The 23,089-nt window shown below is 56.5% G+C and overlaps 4 protein-coding genes across 4 annotated transcripts in view; all 4 read left to right on the top strand.

Moving 5' to 3' along the window:
• The window catches only part of NCLIV_026690 (putative GTP-binding protein), a gene marked incomplete at both ends in the record, with an annotated part of 5,252 nt that extends 2,465 nt beyond the window's left edge, over positions 1-2,787 (top strand). The window contains 5 exons of the mRNA XM_003882863.1: positions 281-407; positions 964-1,296; positions 1,747-1,849; positions 2,217-2,371; positions 2,560-2,787. Coding sequence (XP_003882912.1) covers positions 281-407; positions 964-1,296; positions 1,747-1,849; positions 2,217-2,371; positions 2,560-2,787 — 946 coding nt within the window. The remainder of the gene's footprint in view (positions 1-280; positions 408-963; positions 1,297-1,746; positions 1,850-2,216; positions 2,372-2,559) is intronic.
• Positions 2,788-5,811: 3,024 nt separating this feature from the next.
• Positions 5,812-6,521, top strand: NCLIV_026680 (Protein kinase AKT, related; the record flags this gene model as incomplete). Its single annotated transcript, XM_003882862.1, has 2 exons — positions 5,812-5,994; positions 6,312-6,521. 2 exons carry the CDS (start codon positions 5,812-5,814, stop codon positions 6,519-6,521), a joined length of 393 nt encoding a protein of 130 aa, XP_003882911.1.
• A 3,159-nt stretch (positions 6,522-9,680) lies between these two features.
• NCLIV_026670 (conserved hypothetical protein) lies at positions 9,681-13,475 on the top strand (the record flags this gene model as incomplete). The annotated part of the gene is made up of 2 exons (XM_003882861.1): positions 9,681-10,671; positions 11,095-13,475. The coding sequence occupies 2 exons, from the start codon at positions 9,681-9,683 to the stop codon at positions 13,473-13,475; spliced, it is 3,372 nt and encodes a 1,123-aa protein (XP_003882910.1).
• A 2,624-nt stretch (positions 13,476-16,099) lies between these two features.
• Positions 16,100-22,584, top strand: NCLIV_026660 (conserved hypothetical protein; the record flags this gene model as incomplete). The annotated part of the gene is made up of 5 exons (XM_003882860.1): positions 16,100-16,669; positions 17,442-18,503; positions 19,070-19,582; positions 19,954-21,079; positions 22,391-22,584. 5 exons carry the CDS (start codon positions 16,100-16,102, stop codon positions 22,582-22,584), a joined length of 3,465 nt encoding a protein of 1,154 aa, XP_003882909.1.
• Positions 22,585-23,089: the final 505 nt, after the last annotated feature.

Raw genomic sequence — 23,089 nt, 5'->3', positions numbered from 1 at the left:
GAAGGCAGCGTCAGTCCTTGATCCCCCGGGAACATGGAAAAAGACAATCGGTTGAAAACGGATCCGTGGCCGTCCCGTCTCCCGCCGCACCCGCAGTCAGTCGTACGCTGGGGAGCGCCACACACATCGCTGACCCATCCCAGCCAGAGAACAGGGGGTTAAGGGGAAACTTCAAGCTCAATTCACGTTGGGGGGGGGGGGTCTCGAACGCACTCCGCATGCAGTTTTGGAATCGCCCACAACGCGCGTTTGTCGCTCGGTTTGCTTCGCTGCTTACAAGGTATCAATCCAAGATCGGCTCCGAAGGTATGCAGACGCGCAGGCCACACATCGGCACTCTGCGCTACGTCGACGGCGTTGAATTCAAGCTGATGGATCTCCCTGCTCTCTGTCCAGGCGCCCACCAAGTGAGAGGCAGAGACTACACAGGGGGTGCACACAGAGGCGCCGAGGCACTCGCGAGCCTGCGCTTCCCATTCGCAGTTCGCCTGTGGATCTTCCCCTAAACGAGTCTCGAAGGGTGCAACTCAAGGCGGCTGTCGGAAGCGACACACACATGTCTCCATATATACGGCGATACCTGCCCTGGCAATGCTCGCGCCAGCAACGCGGACCGACCGCCGCAGGGAGATGGCAAACACTCGGCGACAGCGAGATGACACCTCTAGCAAACGCTAGTGAACCTCCTAGTCATCTTAGTCTGCCTCTTCACAACCTCTCAATATATATATATATGTATATACATATATATGGATATGGATATATCTGGATCTGCAGATTTTTATGTATATGGATAGGTCTGCTGAGTGTGTGGGTTTACAAAGGGCGCGACTTGGGAAGAGAAGTGTCTGTCGCGGCAGATACCTGTTTCCTGGGTAAGGGTGGAGGAGCGTGGATCGGCGGGTCTCTGTTAGGGTGTGTGCGTGTGTGTGTGTGTGTGTGTCGCCGTCTGTGTTGCTTCAGGATAAAGCACGAGGCATGCGAATCCTTCGACACCTCTACCGGTCTCGACTGTTGGTCTACGTTATCGACGTAGCTCGAGGCCGCGCTCTCAGTCCCGTGCAGGACGGCAGGAAGGGGAAGGAGCGAAGTCTGCTCACAGACGATCAGAGCCGAAGCGGGGACGCAGAGAGCTACGAGAGGCGCCCGGAAGGCGTCGGCGAGGCGGGATGGGGCGGCGACCACGCGACGTCATTCGCCGGTGTCACGGGACGGGGCGACCCCTTTGAGGATTTCCTTTATCTGCGGGAGGAGGTTATGAAGCATCGCAAAGACAACGAGGGAAAGAAAGAGTTGGTACGGAGAAAGGAGCGAGCTCTCTCACGCCAGATACAGTATCTAGAGGCATCAGACGGACGACTTTAAATTTTGAGTCCCGTCGTCTGTTTGGTAGCGGGCGACAGAGCAGAAGCAAACGGCACACGACGCATACATTGTTCCAGAAAACAACCGTAGCTCACACCTCTCAGACCGACACACTGGAGAACAGGAGGGAGAAGACAAGAGAGGCAGGGAAGACGGCGATGAGGGGAGAAGTGCGCTCACTACGGGTTGAAAGCGAGACGAAAAAAACGCCTGAGTAGAGCGACGGATGACGGGGCGGGGAATGAGTCTCGATGACGCACCTGACAAAAGGTAATGTTCTCTTCTTTCCTATCGTGCTCATAGCTCTCGTGCGCGTACATCCGAAGGGGCATAAATTTACTTCGTCCGCCAATATTGCCTTTTGTCGTCTTTTTCTGCTAGGTCCTCGCGACAAAGTGCGACGCCCTACATCGAGGGTCTCTCTATCACCTCGATTCGCTGTACTACCGGCTGCGAAGCCAGTATCCAGATATTCCTATCGTCGGTGAGTGCTGGCGTCGATTGGAGGCGAGACAGTCGCCCCACCCGAAGCCTCAGGCTCAAATAGGGGGGGTCGAGAAAGGAACAAAGCTACCTGGAAGGGATGAATGGACGAGCGGATTGACGACGTTGAACTGTTTTGAGGGCACGACCTACAAATGCGTTTCCATTCGACAGCTTCTGCTCCGCGGCTTCGCTACATATAAGGGTTATTTGGGGCAGCGTCTGAACGCAGAGACACCCGCCATGTGTGTTTTTGATCTGTTCCGTTTCCCGTTGCCTATCATGTTGTGTGATTGTCGCTCTGCTGCGTCGTGAACCCCCGCCTTCTCTTTTCTCTCCCCTCGTTCGTGGTGCCTTGTCAATATCAGGCGTTTCAGCACGGTTCGGTTTGGGCCTGCAAGAAGCCGTCAGCACGATTCGTCAGTTGCTGGGCCCCGAGGATTGGCTAGTCAAGGAGCGTCGCGTTCAGATGGAAAAGTCGTGGGAGGAGTTCTTGCTCCCGAATCGGGCTGAAGAAGACAAGGTGAGAGTCCGCGAGCACCGGTTTAACGTTTCCCCTTTTCAGGTGGCAAACTTGGCTAGAAGCGACAGTTGACGCGCGCGTTCAGGCAGCCCTTCACGTTGTCTGCGTCACCGCGTTTCAGCGGGCATTTGATATCATGAGACGTCCGGCCTTCCCCTTGGTGCTTTTGCTTCCTACGTTCTCTCCAGGCTCTGCGGAGACTCGGCTTCTTCCCCCTTCCCCCTGCCAATCTTCCTGCAAACGTAGGCGCGTCGTTGCACCCTCCGCCGTCTTTGACGACGAAAGTCGTCGGTTCCCATGGTTTTTCAGCGAGTCATGACAACGCGAACGAGTCGAATCCAGTGAGCGTCGAAAAGGGTGTTGCGCGCCTCGCGGATGACGAACGGTGCGACAGTGCAGATGTTAAAAACGTTTGAGCAAGCTATGGAAAACGGAGGCTGTGGAAAAGGAAAGACCGAAACACGGGGAAAGACAGCGTTGATGAGACGAACGGATCTGGCGACAAACGCAGTAACGCATTTTGCATGAGACACGCAAACACCTGGGAAAACACAATTTGGGTTACCAAACAACCAACACGGGAATCTGAGTCGAGAACCGCTCAGCGACTCTTGGCGACCGTGATCTGCGCACAGGAACTTGTGAAGAAACGGTAGAGAGTTCTAGTGTTCAGCGAACCTTTCTGAAGAATGCAAATTGGAATGCCGCGCAATAGCATTTTATGCTCCGGAATTCCCGCTATCTGGTAGGGTCCTGTGCCGCCGCGCCCAGCCTCCCCACCCTATCGTGCAGCGACTGAGGATTTTCCTTCCTGAGACAAGGCAGTTGCAGCGTTTTTCTCCAACAGTCGACCTTGTGAAACCGAACGGAGCAGCTGCTCTGCTTCATGGGAAAACGCATCATAGGTAGATGCCGCACTTGTCCTGCATTCGCCAATAATACTAAGAACTGCATCGTGGTCGATAAGGCTCAGACTCAGATAGGCACGTGCCCATGTTGTTCGCTGCGACCGCTGCAACTGTGGAAAGACTCACTCTGGGTTTCTGGAAAGCAGACGGAATACGTGAAGTCGAACGGTGGAGGCGGTAGCCCCATGCAGCTCCATTGACGTCTTACGGAAGACCACTAGACTGTGTAGTTCCCTGTGGCGCTCACTTTGTGGGTGTTGCAAACCTGTAAAGAGACGCCTGAAGGGCCGCCAACCAGTCTAGCAGCGATGCCTTTCGTTCGTCCGGGGTGCCGACAAAAATCGCTCAGCGCAAAGCCTGCACTACCATGACGCGGGTGTAAAGTGCAGCAGTGTATCCAGGTTTCTTCTTTAACGCTAAGCCTCGTGGGAACTGTTTCCTGACCTCGGCGATTCTCCCCGTTTGAATCCTATGTTGCTTCCCAATCGGTGGGTTCGCTGAGTGCAGTGCCGCGTCTTACCGTGTGACGTCGCGACTGTACGACGTTACGCAGATGGCACATGTGGAAAAGGAAGAGTCGGTGAATTCTAGAGCGGAGCATACACTGCATCTGCGAAAGTCTGTATCATGAAAAAACTGCCAGGCAGAAGTGCTGTTCCATGGCTCTTGAAGGAATTTTGGAGGCAATGGAGTCCAGGCACATACAGATGCCTTCATCCTGTTTCCGTCTAGCAGCTGTCAAATCGTGGAATATAGCAATTCAAGAACTAGAGAAGGCGCGATCAGAGCACGTCTAGAGAGGCAAAGGTTTCCCTACATTCCTTGCCTGACTGCGAAGACCTCTCGCCGAGCAAACAGGATGGAACCAGATTTCTCGGAGAGCCATGATCCCCGGGATGGGTCAAGTCGACTAAAGAAGACGCATTTTGCGGGGAAGAAAATCGAGACGCATATCATGATTACCACGACAGTTAGTCAGGAAAAAGCGACAACCAGTTCGAGAGTCGGACGGGCCGACGCGAAAGCGCTGCGGCCACATAAAAGAGATTGTCACTTTGAGTATGGTTCCAACTTTCCCTTCACTATTTAATCTAGCGACTGCTTCATTCAGAGTCCGCTGGCTGCTACACTCTCGACAATGCCTCATTGCATTGCCCCTGAAGATCCCAGATTACGGCTGTTGGCAGTCATTGGTTTTCTCGGGGGAGGCTGCGCAAGCGGTGGTATCTGAGAACCTAGCGGCACATGGGAGTGAGTTTGCCATAACCAGTTTTGCCTAGGAGAGTGTGAGTTAGTTGGGCACAGCTCCCACGCGAGCAAACCTTCGTAACGGGCACCTCTCCTGACTACCAGAGGTGGGGGTAACCACTTATCAAAAGAGCAGAACGCAGCTGTTCACGACGGTCTGTTTCACGTGCACCAACAAATCAGCTATCGGCCTAAACTTGCAGTATAGTTTGACCGAGGACGCTACGTGGCGATTCATATCAGTTCCATCATGCCAGCCTCCACAACCGTGCTTCGACAAGTTCTTTTTGGTGAAGCAGAAACTCAAAACAATGGCCGGCTACCGCGGAGGCCCCTTCTTGTCGACTCGTGCTGTGCGAGGACCTGCTGGGCTGCGACGTCGCTACTGGTAATAGACACAAATCACTGGGGTTCACTCTTCCTTCTGTATTGGCAGTGCGAACCGAGCTGTGCTGCGCTTTGTAAGTGATGTGAATCAAGCCCCCTCTTCCCCCTTCCCTCCACTCACTGTCCTTGAGGAGCTGCACACGGCGATCCGTGGTGCCAAGATGCTGGCGGGGATGCGAGAAAAAGGTGATATAGGAAACGTGGAATTGGTCGGAGCCGTGAAAAGTTGGCGCTGACACTCCACAAATTCCAGAGGTTTGCAGGATTCAAAAGTGGAAAGTGGCTGTTTCTGGTTGACTACAGTAGGCGCTGTAAGGGCTCACCGTCGCTCGCTGTGTCTGGCCAACCGAGTGAGCAGACCACGAATGCATGCAAAACCCTTCCAGGACAGCGAGAATCTAAAACTCGTCAATCACCATTTCCAGCTGGTGTGACGAATGATTTTCAAATCGCAACTTCTTTTCACGAGGACCGTTGAATTACGTGTGTGATCTTCATCAGGCATTCAGCTGGCTAGGTGTTTTTTCAAGCCGAAGGATCTCTTTTTCGGGGAGCCCGGTAAAAGCTCGGGCAGAAGCCTTCGTGCTGTCTGGTCGGCTTGGAAAAAAGGAGTCGTCCGATTGACTTAGTGGTTAGCTTTTGGCTCAACGGTGTAGCCTTAAATCGACAACGCGCAAGGGATTTGTGCAGCAAGGACTCGACTGCTCAAAACAGTTGCTGACAGGGTTTAATTCATCAGGCATCTCGCATGTCTTGAGCAGTAACCCGTCTTTCATAGTAGTGCCCGCCAGGGGTCGTCTGCCTCTGTTTTGGACTGGCAGCTTCCAGCGCTTCCCGGCGGCTGAGGAAGGGACATTTCTTTCAAACCATAGACGGGGCACATGCTACACCACGACGATGAACGCATTTCAGTCGTCGAGCGCGGACATCACCATCAACAGGGGTGATGTGGTGAAAGAGGGGTGGCTATGCAAGCAGTCAAAATTTCTGAAGGATTGGAGGCGGCGCTGGTTCGTGCTGACCCCCTACTGCCTGTGCAGCTTCAAGACGTCTGACATCTACAGTTCCAAGCCAACTGAGGTACGGATAACAAAACTGGGCAGACGATATACACAGGGGTTTCATGTCAACCCGAGCGTTCCACAAGCTTACCTTTTTCGAATTTGATGTTTGCCAGCCCAACCAAATCACAGGCTCGATCGGTTCACAGAGGGGTTCGTGTCTATGCGGTGCGGACGTTTGCAGTCCCAACTTTTTGATAGATGTGAATAGATTGCCATGCACATTCTATGTTTGTAAGGATTGTTCCTTTTTCTCTGGTACATAATATGGCAGCGACGCGTTTTTCTGTTCCTGTATGGAGGCGGGATATCCCTGTCTTGCGATGCTTTGTGCAGATCCTCTTCCTAAGAGATTGTAGCACTGTGAAGAGCGCTGACGAGGACATACAGAAAGAGAACGCATTCCGAGTGGATACCCCGAATCGTGTGTTCTTCCTGATAGCTGACAACAACCAGGAAAAAGAGTCATGGATTGGCCACATCGGAAGGCAGATGGTACGCCCTTCGGTTATGGTTAGCGACTGTTATGGCCAGGATAATGACTAAGGTGTTCAGGGCCCATCGGGTGATAAGCCCGAGTGACTCTACTCAGCCCAAGGTGTACCTGTTCACGCGGTCGACTTTCTGAGGAATTAACATGACCAAACATTAGAAGAGTTTCTATACCAAAAGGAAGGCATGTCATGTATTTCACTTCCGCAGCAGACCTCCTGAGATAGATACACCATCGTTTGGTCGCGGTTACGGCCACTGCTGATTTTATTGACGTTTACGTCCGAACTGGTTGAGCAATCAACGAGCTTCCACGCAGACCGTGGCGTTACTCATCTTTGCTAAAATTGTCCACTTCCAGTCATGTGCCTCGTGTTTTTGCCAGGCACTCTCTCTACCATTGTATTCGTTTCGCACAAGAAAAATCATGGGCCACCAGAGCTCTTCTCGAAGACATCGTTGCATGTTTTGAATGCTAGGGGGATTGAGGCACGCTGTGGCCCGCGCGAGCGGAAAAGGTAATGCGGATGTCATCGCCTTGGACTCCCGTTGCAATTGCCACGGAGGCGCCGTCGTGGCGCGTTAGGGTTGTCAACTTCCCACTGAGGCATGCACATTTGGCGCATCCTATCCTACTCCACGTGTATTTAGCTTCCTTCCATGTCACAATATAGATGTCGCATGATTAGGGGTGGTAAGCACCAGCTGTATGTACGGCCGGAACGATGAAGCCGCCCGGTGCGAATTTCAGTCATGGCCATGCGGTGCTAATCACCGTTGACGCCTTTCCCCTTTCCAGTATTCCACAGGTTGCTTTTGTGGCCGGCTTCCTCTGTTTCGCGTGTAGCGACAGACTTCGGAACGTTCGAACACTATATTTATTCCCCCAGAACAGACGCACTCATCCGTACATTAGATACGGTTGGAGAGCTGCACAAATTATTGAGCGGCGTAGCAGGCTAGGCACACTTCGACAGGGCTGATAGGATCCCTTACTCACACAACGCCGCTTCGCGTGACAAGCAAGGATGGCTTCTAAAGGAAAGCATTGCCTCGACGAGTCAGTCAGGTAAGATACGTCGTGGAGCCAGTCCTGTGCAGAAGCCGTTAGCTCTCTTAGGCCTGTGCAGTTAGAGGCGAGACTCCAAAATGCAATAGGCGAACTGGATGCGCTTGATGTAAGGCCAATGCATGGCGTTTTGAGACCTGCTGTGCAGTCCAGCTTCCTTTAGCTTGAACGACTCGAAGTGGCAATGTTTAATGAAGTCTTGGAGTGGTCTTTGCTCCGCAATGAACGACTTCTTTTCGACATAAGGACGATTCGACAACAGGTTTGAAGCTGATCAGAAAGTTACTAATGGTATGGCTTTTAATACGCCAAGTTAGGCCGAGCAACATTCCACAAATCAAAATCATCCAGCATGACCAGCACCTGCATATTGCCAGAAAGTTTCCCTTCTAATCGTGGCCGGAGACGCCTTCTCTCCGTCGAGGGTTCTTACAATGAAAGCACTTACACATGAGGAACCAGTTAAAGAATTGCACTGAATCATTCGTCGCAATATTTCTGCAGGCTGTGCTAACCTGACGAGAACGTCCCATACGCCTGCGTGCAATCTCTGTGTAGTTGAACGAGGCCGGGTGCTGAGTTTGCCGTGAAAAATTTCGATTCGAATATCAAGTGAATGCTTCTGCTCATGTTCTCTCTTACTTTCACTCCAAGTAGACTCAGATGCCCTGATAACTGTTTCTAATACGCGAACACCGTATCTCTCTTGCTGTGCATTTCTTCCGCATACTCCTCGAGTCAGTAGGCAGCATGCAAATGCGGCCTGTGCTTCCCGCGGTAACGGCAAGTGCTGAATATTTTGAACCGATTTTAGCCATATATACGATTCTCAATGGTACAACTGACAACATATCCGCAGGCTTCGAGCCTAACTGTATGCCTGCCGCCCCTGTTAATGTTTGCAGTCCCTGCGCCCAGGTTCTAAAACGGTGGTCCCCGCCACGGTTGTTTCTACGGGAGCCGTGACGAGAACTCGGCATCGGAGCCGGCATGCAGATATATAGTGCTGAGGGGCACTGGCCGACGGGGAGCAAAAGCACGAAGCGGCTCGCCTGGTACTGTTGTGCTCCGTCCACGGACGGGCATTTTTACGCTAAGCAGACCCCCATCTCGGATTTACCCCATGTTTATAGTAGTTGAACATGTACTGAGGCAAATTGTTGGCTGTTTGCATGCTCTTTCGCCGGTGTCTGAGAATGGACTAGGTGTCTGCTGCTGTCTCCCTCTTGTTGCAGTGCTGAATCTATGTGACCCCCAAGGAGGACGCATGCTTTCCACACCCAGCTTCTACTGATTTGTTTAGGCACGGAAATGTGTATGTGGTTAGGGTGGCTTTTGTCCGCCGATTTTCCTCGCAGGCCTTTGTCGTGTGCCAGTTCCCCTTTTGATTTTTTCTCTCACCGTCGATTTGCCGCTGCGGCTCGATGTCTTCCCATGTTGGACTGTCGACAGCGTGTCACGCATCCGTTCGAACCCGAGAACCACTCTTCCTATTACGTTGAAAGTGGTCGGTGCACTCCTACAATATGAAGAATCGGATGATGTGAGGAAACTGTTTTGTCGGAATAAACGGCCTCTCGGCGACTTTGTGCCATGTCCAGGGCTTCCCAAGTAATCCATCCCGTCTGCACGAAAATGCCACCGTAGGATTTCACTACCCCAGTCAGATGAATCGCGTTCGACTAGTCGCGTGCATTGAGTGTTCTCGTGGGGATACCTGCTGAGTGTACGCTCTTTCCTGGACTGTTATTTCGTGTTTTCTGGAGGCCGCCATTCACACGCAGCGCCACCAGAGCGTTGCGCAGCTGTTCCTTCGGGCAAGGCGCTGTTGTGTGTCAGTCTTGTTCTCACGGTAACCAGGTTCAGTGAGTGATGGAATTTCGAAGTTTTAAAACACCCTTTCTTCAGGACTCCTTCCAGATTTGGCAGTCTTATCTGTTGCAGCTGCCGACGGACTCCCGGCGCTTTTGCCCAGAATTGAGGGTTGGTGCGCCCCTCGTGCTGAGGCGTTGTGACTGTACGAAACAACTGCCTGATTTCGGCATCCAAACGCGTGGTGCCCTTTCCTGCCCGCACGGATTTGGTGCGCTCAGGTCTTCCCCGTGTTGTTCTCTCGCGCGTCAGCCGAAGGGTCGGTGGCAGCGATGCCTCCCTTTGCCTCTATCCGGACGCCGTCCGTTGCCGGAGCGTCACTAAGGGGTTTGTCTCCAGGAAAACTCGGAGATCGCAACGCTGATGACACAGCGTCCGCCGATGTCACTAGCGAGGCGCGAAATAACGGAAAATCCACTGCGGGAGACTCGACTCCTGGCTTTGCGCCCCAAGAGGCTGATGGCGGTAGGGGAACTGCGACGACGCCTTCGTCGGCTGCAGCATCTCTCCAAACGTACTCGGAACCGATGTCGGAGAATAATGGCGGGTCAGATGTGCTCTCTGATGCCTCTCTGAGTCGAACCAACAGATGGGAGGAGATCTCCCCGCAGGCGCGGATAGCGTATTTACGCGCTCGGTACAGCTCTCTGCCGACACAGGCGTTAGCCGACGCTTCTGCTCGCGTGGACGCGCGTGCCGGGAAGAGCCACAGCGTTCCCGGCCCTGCAGGCAGCCCTTCGGCGGTGCTCTGGGCAGAGCCCGTTCCATGGCAACTCCGTTCCAAGAAAACGTGGAAACCGCGTGCTCCCCGGTGCGCAACAGTGCAAGAGCGTGTCGCCGCCGCGCGTATCACCGGCGTTTTCCCGTCTCACATCCCCTTACCCGCAGGGTACATGCTGGACTCAGAGGGCCGCCTGGTTCCGGAGACAGTTGCTGTCCCCGTGTGCGATAGCCCCGACGACAAGGACGATGAGAAACCGGATTCCAAGAAAGCCACCGGGCGGGGATCTTTCAACTTGGTACGGCCTGCGCCTCTCTGCAGGATTGTGGGAATCAGCGAAGCCACGATCATGAAGAAGGGCTTGATGGCTGTGCTGCTGATTGACGGCATCGGCACTCTCGGCCTCTGCATGCGGGCCGCTATGACAGAAGAGCAGTGGAAGGAGTGCGATGCCTCGCCGGAGGCCAGGAGAGAAGTCGAGGAACTCGAAGTTCTGCCCGACCGGGTCCGGACCCGACACACGATGCGGAAATTAATCCTGGGTAAGATATCCTTTTTTTCGCGCCTCTACTGTGACAAGAAATACTAGGGAAGGGATCCACGACGTGAAGCCCGACGGGGCTGCCTGCGACGCCTCCCGCGGGGAGAGGAACGGAGACTAGACTGTACCACAGAACGGCCGCGGACCCGGAGCCAGCGCGTCTCGGGTCGGAATGAAGGTGTCTGGTACTCGGTTTTGTTTTCCTTTTACCCGGTTTCTGTTTCGGGGAGCGCCTTTTTTTCGCACTTCTTCTTGCTTCGACTACATCCGCGTCTGGCCTTCTGTTCATGCCGTTTTTGCCGAACCACATGCATGGCCTGCGTAGCTTCGAGTGTCGGATGTCTCTAACTGGTGTCCCCGTTTTTCCAGAGTGACTGTTGTCCCGCGGCTTCTTCGCGTCTCCTGTGTGTCGTCTCTTTTGCAGGCGAACTGTCTCTCCGTCAACTTCTCCCGATTGACGTGTCCTGCATCCAGGCGGACATCTCCGTGCTCTCTCTGCGTCAGCTGCTCATGTTTCGCATCAACAACTGCTACACGTTCGACTCCTCTTCGCGCTACCACTCCGCGCATGCGTCTCTGCTGTACAGTGCGGACTGCCGCCTCGCGCGGCTTCTCGGGGAGTGGATTTTGGAGCGCACGTCTTTTGGCCTTTTCACGCGCTACCTACTGCAGCACGTCGGCGAGTTCATGAAACGCGTGTGCGCGTCAGACGCACACGCGGAGGGCAACATCACGCTCGAGGCCTTGACGGGCCCGGGAAAGGCCTCGACGGCCACGGCCCGGCGGTTTGCGCCCAGAAATTTGAAGGCGGTTGTGAGACGTCTGACGCGCCGGAAAGGCAGCAAATCGGCACGGACGCCTGGAACGACTGTGGCGCCTCCGGCCTCTGCTCACGTGACGCTGCGGGGCGGCAAAAACGTGGCATCGCGGCATGCCACGGGTCCCGGACGTCGCCACCTGAACGTGGGTTTTTCGCGGGATTTGACGACAAAGTTCGGGCGGAAAGTCCTGACGAAGAAGCGGTGGGTCGGCGCGTTGCTTGGGACAACGCTCCGTTCGGGCTCAGCTAAAAACGCGGCGACGACCACGGAACCGAGACTGCGCCGCGCCAACTCGATGCCGGAGCTCCGGACGGCGTCGTCGAAACGCGGAGTCGAGGCGAGCATTGCGGCTCGGCGTCTCGCGAGGAAGTACCGCAGGCGCACGTTCGACGAAGCTATGTCGTCTGCATGCGCCGCGAGACAGCGCGCCATGCTGGTCGGGCACGCTGCCTCGGCAAACAGCGCGACCGAGGCCAGTTCGGACGCGAAAGACAGGCAAGGACAGCAGGAAAGGCCTGCCGCGCTGCCTCTGCGTCCTACGCTCTTCAAATCGCTCAAGTCGTGGACGGGACAAGCGCATCGAGGCGCGCAGCCGGGGAAGCTCGCGGCGGTCGACCACCAAGACCGCGAGAGGCGGCGGCGCGACGCTGCGGACTCTGTCGCCAGCAAGATGGTTCGAGACGCGTTCCTCGCAGGCGGACTGGACCAATATCTGCCGTCAGCCTATGCGATGCCGGCGGGAGTTGAGGAGGCGTCTGTGGCCCAGAAACGTGAACTGGGGAGACAGCTTGTGCTTCAGTTGGGGCTGCTTCTTGTCGCGAAGGAACGGCGGAACTCGCTGTTCCCGTGCCTGGAGGACCTCGACGCCGTCGTCAATCGGAAGGCAGGCAAGGATGGGAAGTTCCACAAAACGACGCCGACGGGCAGCGTGGCGGGCGACAAAGAGTCCGAGGCAGCCAGCACCACGCCCGGAGCAAGTCCGGCCTTGAAGAAGGCGCTGAGTGCTCTCAAGTCGACCGCATCTCTCCCGCGCCGGCAGAAGACGGTGTCGTTTCCGGGGACCCCAGCAAGCGAGTGCAGCAACGCAGAGAGTCAATCGTCGGGGCCGAAGAAGGAGACTGCAGCCGGCGGGTCGGGGAAAGACTCTCCGCTGCATAGGCGATTGCCCTTTCGGGGGAGGACGCTCACGGGTCTTTCCGCGATTGAACAGGATCGCGCGAGCATGCCGCAGCTCGCGGCAAGCGCCGACGGCTTGTGGATTCGCCTGCTGGTCACGAGCAGCGTGGGTGCAGAGTGCAACGTGGGAAGCCGCGTGGGGAACCCAAAGATCCCGCGGCCGCCAGGGAGCGGGCCGTCCGGAGGCCTGGGGATCTTGAGGCGGGGACACAGCCGGTTTTTTCCGAATGCCGACAGGAGCAGTTGGAAAAAGCCCGTGGCGGAACCCGCCGCACTGTCTGGCGTGGATGTGAACGGCACCGGCAGGGTGGCTGAGCTGATACGGCTGAAGCAAGCGGCGGAGAAGAACCCGCGCGCTGCGTGGTGTGAGTGTTTTCTCCTCTTGCGACCGCTGGTTCCGGGCTGCTACGCCTCGTCGACAATCGAGAGAAGCAACACTTTGCTGGAGCGTCTTGGGCAAGCCGCCGCCACAGCCTTCAAACGGAACTGTGCGGGAAGCGGGGTGGAGGGCGTGGCGAGAAGGCGGGCGCCCGGCGAAGGCGAGTTCGAAGTCATTGTCAGCGACGATCGCCCGCTCGGTGCGGGAGTCTTTTGGGGCATGCCTGCGGGCGACATGCTTTGCCGCCGGCAAGGCACCGACTCGAACCAGTGGGAAGTCACCTTTCTCCCGGAGCAAGTCCACCTGGATCTGAGTGTAGGCGGCGACATCCGCGCCAAAGATCTCGTGACGGAACTGCGCGAACGCATCACGCGAAGATCCCGCAAGTCGAGCGAGGCGCCAGCTGCATCCAGCGACCGGCGAGGCTGAGTTGCCGACCCGCCGAACGCGCCCCTGGAACAATTTGCGTGCGCGTTCTCCAAAGCTCGAGGCCGGGGAGAAAGTGGAGCGAGCGAGGGTGTGCAAGAGAAGGCCTTGCATGCGAAGAAAACAGTGGCAGGGAGTGCTGTGCGTTTCCACACGCCGCGCCGTCTCCCGTGCAATGTGGATGTGGAACGGCCCAAAGTTCTCTGCGACCGGAAATGAAGGGAACCATGCGTGACGCCTCCAGCAGTGCTTGTAAACTTTTTCGTTTTTCGGGGAACGGTTGCGTGGGGCACGACGCATGGACGCCTTCCGTTTCCCGGCCATTCCTTTCCTGTCGCTAGACTCAGGAACGTGCATGTGTGGGGTACCGTGTGACTTCGTTCTGAGTTGTGAAAAGATGTTTTCGTTTGGTGCATCGGCGGCGCGCAAAGCAGTGTCTGTTCGTTTTTCCGAGTGCTCCGGTGGTGCGAACGTAGCAGGAAACGTCAGGTTTTGGCTAGCTCTTTTGAACTTGTGGAAGGTTGTCTTTTTGCGTGCGTTTGTCGACTCATCGGCGGGTGCTGTCTGTACCGCTCCGTTGTGCTGTATATTAAGACAAAAGAGTGCGGTGGTGTACCCCCTCGTCTCAACTGTATAGAAAGTCGACCTCTTCACCTCGGGGTTCCTCCGAATCCACTGCCACGCATTCTCGCGCTGTTTTCTTGCCGAGATTGGAGACGTCGCCGAGAATTCCTTTATTGGGAACTCGAGAACAGACACGGTCGGTAGAAGGACTCTGCGTGACTCATGGCGGGTCCCGCGTTCTTCGCCTCTCTTCCTGTTCCGCGCAGGAACGCAAGTCATCCTCGACCCCACCCGATGTGTGTTTAGTCTAAAAACGGAACGTGGAACTTTCTACAAGAGACGTGCACCTTTGCTGATTCAGCAAACAACTCGAGCGCGTGCACGCCCCTTTCCGCGGCGACGGACACGCAGCGGTAGAACTCGATTGGCAGGATCACGCTGGCAGAAGAGAACGCATTTAACATGCAGAAAGCGCGCCTGTACTGTAGAAGAGCGATGTCGGCGGTCGAACGTAACTCCCCGTGCGCGTGTTTCACTGGTAGATCCAGAGGCCTTCTAGCCAGGAGTTTTGAGCGGTGTTCACCTCCCCCCGGCAGACTTCCCTCCCATATGGTGTCTCCTTTACGCACTGGGCTCAGAGAGTCCCACCTCAGATTGCCGACATCAAGATCGGAAAAATGAGGGCACTCAACGTCGACAGTGGACTCCTGAAAACTTCCGTCCTTGTTTCCGCCTTTCAAGCATTTCCCGCCTTCTGCACTAACGTCTCTCCAGCAAGTTCGTTTCAAAGTTTTGCGGTTCTCATCTGGAGTCACACAGAGACTCTCAACTGCGTGTGGCTTCAATTCGAGGAGGGTCGAGGCTGTCGAGGCTGTCGAGGCGGGCAGAGAGTCGGAAGCGCCATGCTGGCTGCTGGAAACGTTTCTTCTTCGCGCGTCGACTCTGCGTGAAAGGAAGGCCGCGAGGAGGCGAAGTCTGGTTTTTCCGACAGTCCGTTCCCTCTCTGCACCCTTGGTTGCCACGAATCGCGTCAAAATTAGTAGAGCAAGGGACGCGAGAGATGAGCAGCTCTGCGGCCGGGTCCCAGCCGCATGCAAAAAAAACAAGAACCACGCACGACACACCAAGTTGCTTCTGTTCATTCAGCGGCTAGCAAAGGCTACAGAGACGCGAGATTGTCAATCGCGTTCCTTTATCGCATTCCTTTTTCTTCTCTCATGGATACAACCGTGTCGGGACACTGCCGAGAAACACACACCTACTGCTAGAGAGTGTGTCATTTGGCCTTTGTGAGTTGAGAGCCGAGCCGAAAACAGGTTTCGGCCTGTCTCGCGTGTTGTCCGTCGGCACTTTCTGTCCCATCGCTTTTTGCCCGAAATCGCCTTCTCTGCACGACTCCTTCGCAAGGTTCTCAACAGGGAAGAGCACGTTTCGACTTGGTAGCTCTCGGCTCAAAACCTCCGATGTGGCGTTTTGCTCGGCACCCGACGCCCGCCACTGCATGTGCCGGGGTAGACCTCAAAGTGGGCCAGAAAAACCCAAAAGGAACTGCGCCAGGTCTCCCGCGGGTCGAAAACTCTTCACATGCGCTTCTTTTCTGGCGGAGCGGCTCCGCCTTCTCAGGAGGAGGCTCGGGTCTTGTGAGGGAACGGGAGCGCAGGAACTCGTGCACAAAAAACGCCGGCGGGACGCTGCAAGGCCGCTCTAGGTCTGCTTCCCGTTTCTTGCTTCTCTTTCGGGCATAGCGTCATTTCCCAAAGAGAGCGTGGTTTTTTCCAGTCCAACCAACATCCCAGAACTGCGGAAGCGGAAACCCCGGCGGTGTACTCTTCTTCCCGCGGAAAATGCAGCTTCTCGCGCCGCCTTTCAACGGTTGACCACGCGCTCGACTCGAGGTCTGTGCTTAGGTCTGTATCCTGCCTCCCTTCTCACTTTTTTCTGCGAGTCTTTCCCACCGGGTTTTCCTCCGAGCTCACTCCCGTTTCCTCCAGAGGGCTCACCGGGACAGCGGTCTCGGCATATCTGTCTTCTCGCGGTCACAGAGGCGAGCTGAATGCCAAACGATGGAGAGCGTCGAGGCGCGAAGCGGTTCTGGGTCGGGAGAGGACGAAGGCGCGTTCGCCTCTCCGGCCCTCAAACCGCTCGAATCCGGACGCTCGCGATCGCTTTCCTCCAGTTCGGCGTCCTCTCGCTCGTCCGCGTCTCCGTCGTCTGTTTCGTCGCGCTCCTCTTGTGTTTCACGAGGCTCTTCCCGCGAAACTTCACCAACAGATGCGCAGGCGCCTGTCCCGGACGTTCACCCGCACGCGAGAGGCGAAAGCCGCCTCGACAAGCCCTTCTCGTTAGAGTTGCCTGACGCGTCTTCGCCATCGGTATCGATTTTCTCTTCCGCTTCCGCGCCGCACAAGGCAACTGGCCGCGGTCGACGGTCTCAAGCGCGCAGCCGGCGAGGCAGCGACGACTTTTGTTCTCCGCTCCTTTCATCTTTGTCGGGGTCTTCGCACTCGGTTCCCTCTTCGTTCTCTCTGGGCTCTCCTCAGCAGCAGTATGAAGGCGCGGCCGCCAGGTACCGACTTCTACAGCTCATCGAAGAGTTCTATGGATTCCAGCAGACCCTCGAGTCCCTCAAACAGGTAAGGCCGAGTCCCGTTTCTGCGAACTTTTTCTCGACGAAACACAGAGCCAGGACACGGAAACACACAGCCAAAGCCGCTTTTCGGGCATATATATATATATATATATATATATATGCATATATGTATATATATGTATATATATGTATATATATGTATATGTTTATATATATATATATATATATATATATAAGATAGTGCCAGGACGTGAGCTTTCTCGTGCCTGTAGATATCCGTGTGTAGATCTGGATGCATCTCTCTGTATGTGTATACGATTATATGTGAATATACATGTGTCGGTATATCAGTCCATGCCTGTAGCTGCATGCAGAGACATTTGTGGATAGTCGATGGGCGTTTGTCTGTATCTTTGTGCTGTTGTTGTTGACGGAGGTGAGGATATATGCCTGGGTGCGGCTGTTCCGTGCTGCACGTGAACAAGCTGTTGGCTTTGTAGGAAATAACGGTCTCTGCTTCGCCTTTTTCTCGTCCATTTCCCGGCTGTTTCCGCCCTTCAGTGCTCTTCACCCAGTTTAAGCTTCTGCGGTGCCGCCTGTTGTGCTCGCATTTTCTGTCTCGCGGACCTCCCCGGGACAGTTCAGGCCGCAGAGATTTCCAGCGCCTCGATTGAGCTGCGCGGTTCTCCCTCTTTTTTCTTCTTTCTTCCGGGATTCTTCTTTGTCCCGGCCGCTTCGTGGTTGTCTGGGCGCCCAGACCCCCCGCCGCCTTCACGTCTCTTTGTGTGTCCTGTGTCTCTGTGATTCCGCTCCAGTTTTATCTGCTCCGGACGCGGGCGCTGGAGGAGCGCCTGGCTGCGGAAGTCGAGGCGCGGCAGGCTTCCGACCTCCGCGCGGTCTTCGCGTCAGACAGGACTTCGTTTTTGCAGGAACAACTCGCGCGCGTGACGGAGAAACTCCAAGGCGACATCCAGCGAAGGGACGAGTTGGTCCAGATCCTGGAGCTTAATTTGCAGCATCTCCAGGAGCAGCTGGGTCTGCGCGAGAGGCAGATCCACGCGCTCGGGCGTGTAGACGCTCAGCAACGCGAACAGATCGCGCAGCTCTTGCAGCAGGTCGAGCGGGCGGAAAAGGCGAGGCGAAGCGGGGAGGCAGAAACCGGCGAGGCAGCCGAGGCAGGAGGGCGAAACAACTGCCGACCGCGAGGGACAGAAGACCCGAAAAAGGAACCAGAAAACGAGGAAGCAGCACGGGGGGACGGCGAAGCGAAGGCAGACGAGGAAGAAGAGAAGCAAAAGAAGGAAGAGAAGCAAGAGAAGGAAGAGGAGGGCGGGGAGGGAGCGAAGGTCAGACTGCAGGATAGGAGACCCTCTCGCGAGGACATGAACTTTGCCTCGGCGCTTTCTGGAGCGCCTTCCTTTGCGTCGGCTCTGTCGTCGCTGGCGCTTCTTCCTGGCTTTGCTTCGTATCCGTTTCCGGTCATTTCCAGCAAGGAAGCGTCTTCGCCTTCGTCGCCCACGTGCTCGTCGGGCGGCTCTGGCCCCGCACTCCCGTCTCCGAGTGGCGAGCGAGCAGGAGAGAGGAGCGGCGAGCCGGATGGCCTCACGTCTCGGCCTGTCTCTCCCCACAGTCGGGACAGGCCCGCAGCGTCGGCCCTTTCGCCGACGTCTTCGGCAGCTGTCTTGGCGCTTCGGGAACGGCAGCTCGAGCGCGTCGCGGGGCAGCTTGACTCGCTCAACATGCTCTGCATGAAGCAAGGCGAGGAACTGCAGAAGGCCCTAACCGATCTGGAGAGAGAACGCCGGCGACGGGAAGCCGCCCAGCGCGAGGCAAACCGCGAAAGAAGACGCAGAGAGGAAGCGGTTGCGCAAATTCGTGTAAGCGCGATAGAGGCAAACAGGAACGACCGTGGGGCAAAAGGGCGAAAACACTAACACACGCCGGAACCCAAAATGAAGCCACACCGAGAAATCCAGAGTGAACAGAACACGGAGTAACGAAATCCAGACCTACGCACGCGAAACAAAAGATCTATTTGTGCATGTATATGGAGCTTTATGTTTGTATAGTGACAGTAGGAGTAGTAGTAGTAGATACCGATTATCGTCTCGAACGATCTAGAGCTGGGTTTCCGTATACAGGACGGTGCTTTCGCAAGCACTGTGTATATTGAGCCTTGCATTTGCGGAGCTTCTCTTCACGCTGGGCTTTCCGTTTTTTGGCTTCTTTCCGCGGCACGCCTGGTTGCCTTCCATATCGTCTACGTGATGCATTGGAGTGGGGCGCGCTTTGGCATGTTACTCGCGAGCCTTGATTTTTTGTTCTCTTGGAAGTCGTTTTTCTCCGCCTCGACGTTTGTCCGTGCATCGCTGTCGGAGCGTGTCTGTCTTCTTTTCTCACTGCGTCTCTCTTCTCCTCGCGTCTCACGCTTGTCCTTTCTCAGCAAAGCGAGAAATCTCTCCAGTACCGCGCGACCCTGAGCAGCAGCAGTGTCCCGGTTTTGATTCCGTTGCCGTCTGCCTCGTCGGGTTCTGCCGCCTCGCCTCTCGGGTCTTCGTCAGGTGCGTTGATAACGCAGCTGCGTCTTCCGCCTCAGGAGTTTTTTGCCGATTTGAAGGCTGAGGTGGACGAGCTGCTGGCTCTGATGCGCATGCAGAATCTCGCGCTGGTTTCTGGAAAGCGCGGCTCGTTCGCGCCAGGCGACTCGGCGGACGCGCAGTCGGCGCTTGCCACATCGCCTGCAGAGGACGGGCACGGAATCGACAGCAGACGAAATTCGCGCGAGACGTCGCGAGGCGACAGGCTCGGTCGCGAGGCGCAGGGCGCGATCTGCGCGTCGTGGCGTGCGCCCGCTCGACCCGGCCCACGATCCGTTTCAGCGGAGGAAGTGGCAGATGCGGAGCGAAAGCGGGGAGACGGAGGCGAGGAGGAAACGTGGGAGGCCGGCAGCCAAGGTGTACGTACACCTCACAGGAGAAGCGCCGGGCACGTCGAGAGATCCAGCGAGGGGGAACGACGGAACAGCGCGGACGAGCGAAGCGGAGAGAGACAGAAAGGGGAAGTCTCGCTCGGTGCTCACGGGAGAAGAGGAGCGAGCGAGGACGACGAAACGGAGGTAAGGCTGGACAGAGACGTTCAAAACGCCTTCGGTGGCGTTTTGAACGTCGCCGCGAGTTTGTTTTTTTTTTCATCGCTGGTCTGGTGTTGTCTCCGCGCTTTCACCTCCAATTGATCCCCCTCGTCCTCTCACGTTCCGTGTCTCGTTTCGGTGCGGCGTTCCGTCCTGAATGCTCGCTCCTTTCTCCCGTTCTCTCTCGCCATTTTCAGGTTACCTCGGCTGAGCGCTCGCCGTCGCGCGGAACGTCTGCCGATTTGCAGGACGGCGAGCCGAACGAAGAGGTAGACAAGACAGCTGTGAACAGCAACGCGCATACGTCGGCTGGCCGATCGGAGAGGCCGGGCGGGCGCAGTCGCTCGGGCTCCACGCCCTCCGGCCCCGCGAGCAGCGCCTTGTCTCTCGTTCAGCACGCGAGAGACTCCGTCATGAAGGCCTTTTTCCCGCTTCAGGCTTCTCTCGCTTCGCTGGACTGCGAGCACGAAAACGCGACGCCGCAAGTCCCGAAGCGAGAGAACGCAACGCATGCGGACTTGCGCGGTCAGCAGCCGCAGGCCCTCTCGCTGCCTTTACATGGGCACAGTCCGGAACAACGGCCCCGGCGGGGAGACGGGACGGGAGAAGAGAAGAGGGAAGGTTGGAGAGAGAAAAAGAGAGAAGGACGAGAAGACGCAAAGACAGAGGAGGAAAGGGAGGCAACAGCTCTGCGGGCTGCGTCCCGTCGCGAGTGCATCGAAGCCAGTCTGGGCAGCAGCGTCAGGGCGCGAGGATCGGCCTGCGAGGCACGCATGCACACGGCAAAGGCCCGGAAGGATCTGCCAGTCATTCTTGAGGACAGCACAAAGAGAGACCAGAATCTGTTTGGCCCGGAAAGCGCGCAGGCGACGCTCGCGCGACTGAGCGAGCACGACGACTGCGGAGCCTCCGCGTCTTCGGGAGCTCTCGGGGCGTTTCTTCTCTCAGCGGCAGTGGTGACGGATGGGCATCCGTGGTGGGCTGCGAGTTCCGCCTCTTTGCCTGCGTCTCGGGTCGCGCTCGCCGAGACGGCGCCTGCTTCTCGCTGCGTGGATCGGCAGCCAGCGGTGCGGTCGGTCGATTGGCGAGAGCAGTGCGTGCGTGAGGGACACCTAACAGAGACGCAGAGACAGCAGAGCCAGTGGGGCGAGCTCGAGCCTCTCTGGTTCGTGCGAGGCCGCCGACGGGAAGATGCGGCGTCGTCCGTTACCTCTTCTGTTTTTCGTTTGGACCGCGATGGGATTGAGGCGTGTCCTGCGCCTTGTGCCGATGCCACGTCTACAGCTTCCACTGCAACAGTCGACTCTGCGTTTGCCTTCTCGGGTCCGTCGTCTCCACCTCGTGTCTCCGCCTCAGGCGCCTCTCCCGCTTCCTCTCCTTCCCTCACCCAGTGTTCTCTGCTTTCGTGTGACCCTGCCTCGTCCCTCGTCGAATTCCCGCATGAGAAACTGGGTCATTCCCTCCGGGAAACCCGTCGTCCGTCTCAGCCTCTCTGCGCTTCCGTCGACGCATGCACGGTTCACCTTTCTCGAGTCTTATGCGGTGTGTCCTCTCCCGCTCGGGCTGCGGGGCCGGAAGGCGGCGCTTCATTCTCCCCCTCAGTCCACTTTGTTTCCCATTTCTCTTCCCACGACTCGCGCGCGCTTGTTGCCTCTTCCTTTCTCGACGGCACTGCTTTTCCTTCCGTCTCTCCGTCTGTCTCCGCACTGGCTTCCGCTTTCTTGCACCAGACGCGCGGCACTCCTAGAACCGGGTGTCCTCCTCGATGGGCAGGGTCCCAGAGACGCCAGTCTCACTGGGGGGAACGAGCAGCGTCTCCGAGAAGCGAAACCAGCGGCGATGCCAGTCGGCGTTTCCGCTCGCACCGTCTCGCCGACGCTCGGCGATCAACGGCCGAGTCAGACGGAAGAGCGGATTGTGTACAGTCGGGGCAAGACGCTGTTTTTTCGTGTTCTCCAGGCGTTTCCAGGTCTGTTAAACCGGATCCTGGTTCCCCACGCATTCCGTCTCTTTCGGAGAAGAGCCTGGTCCGTCGAGGGAAGGTGTCTCTGCCTTTCACACAGTGGGAGGCCAGCGGTGGAGACCTGACGGTACGAACGGATTCAAATGTGGCATCGGTTCCCTCGTTAGCGCCTGGGTGTGTGACGAACGAGAGGGGAAAAACGGGCGTTCTCTGCGAATCGCGTCCTTATCATTTTGTTTCACGGCCGAATCACAGCATGCGAACGCGTCCTTGTCAGCTGAGTCTGCGAGGGCCTGCTGGTGCATTCAGCGAATGCGGATCGGAGGAGTCACGCGAGAGAGGGACGGCCGCGAACGGACATATCGCGGGTTTTTGTTCAACTGCGGTGCGGGGACACGGAATGGGATGGTCCCCTGCTTCTGCGCTGTCTGCGGGTAATTTCATCTTGCGCGTTTCTCCTGTTAACTTGGGGCCGGCGGGGGGAGCGCCGGTGCAAGATGGCGCATGTGGCTCTACTCAATGCTCCGAGCCGTGCCGAAAAAGGGGACTGGAAAGAGCATACCTCGGACACTGCAGTCCAGCATGCTGCGCACCAACTATGCAGACGCTCCGAACGGGAGGACAGCTGGCTCCAGCGCTGCAGAGTCCCGCCCCACTTTCCCCTCTGTCAGGCGGTGGCGTGTCAGGTGGAGGTACACCCCGGCAGGCGTGGGACTGGAACTGGAGACCTTTCTGGCTCTTTTCGAGCGGAGGAGCTGGTTATGAACGGGAAGCATTTGAGGTCCTGGACAACTTCGCTGAGGACATTCTGGACGGCCTTGCGGTCCCAGATATCGAAGAGGGTGCCGAAGAAGCTGGGGACTGAAACCCAGGGAAGGCAAGAGGCCGCAAAATTTGTTTTTGTGTAGCGAAAGCGGGGCAAATTGGTTTTTCTCCTGTCGCCTCGTGTTTTTAGAGAGGCCGACGTCTGCTCCCTCTGAGAAGTCTCAGCAGCAAAGCCGGCTCTCGGCTGCTATCACATTCGAATTTTCTGAACGCGCTCCGAACCATGGAAGACTCGCCCATGCGGATAAAAGCATATATATATATATATATATATGCATATAGGGGTACATATATGGACATGCATGAATACGTGCATATACTTATCTGTAGGTGCGATGCATACGTAAGTAAATAAAAACCAGGAAAGCGCCGTCGGCAAAAGCCACTGCAGCTTTCGTTTTCCTTAGTTCAGCGTGAGGCCGGGTTCGTACCGGTATCGAAGGAATGCGCACCCGAGACACCGATCGACGTTTTTCTTTTCTGCTCTCGGGCCCTGCCTCCAATTTCTGTGCCGTTTCGGTATGGGGCCAGCCGACGACTCGGGC

This window comes from Neospora caninum, chromosome VIIb (genome assembly GCF_000208865.1).
Source record: "Neospora caninum Liverpool complete genome, chromosome VIIb".
In the NCBI taxonomy this organism is placed as follows: Eukaryota; Apicomplexa; class Conoidasida; order Eucoccidiorida; family Sarcocystidae; genus Neospora; species Neospora caninum.
This window is presented reverse-complemented; position numbering and strand designations above follow the sequence as displayed.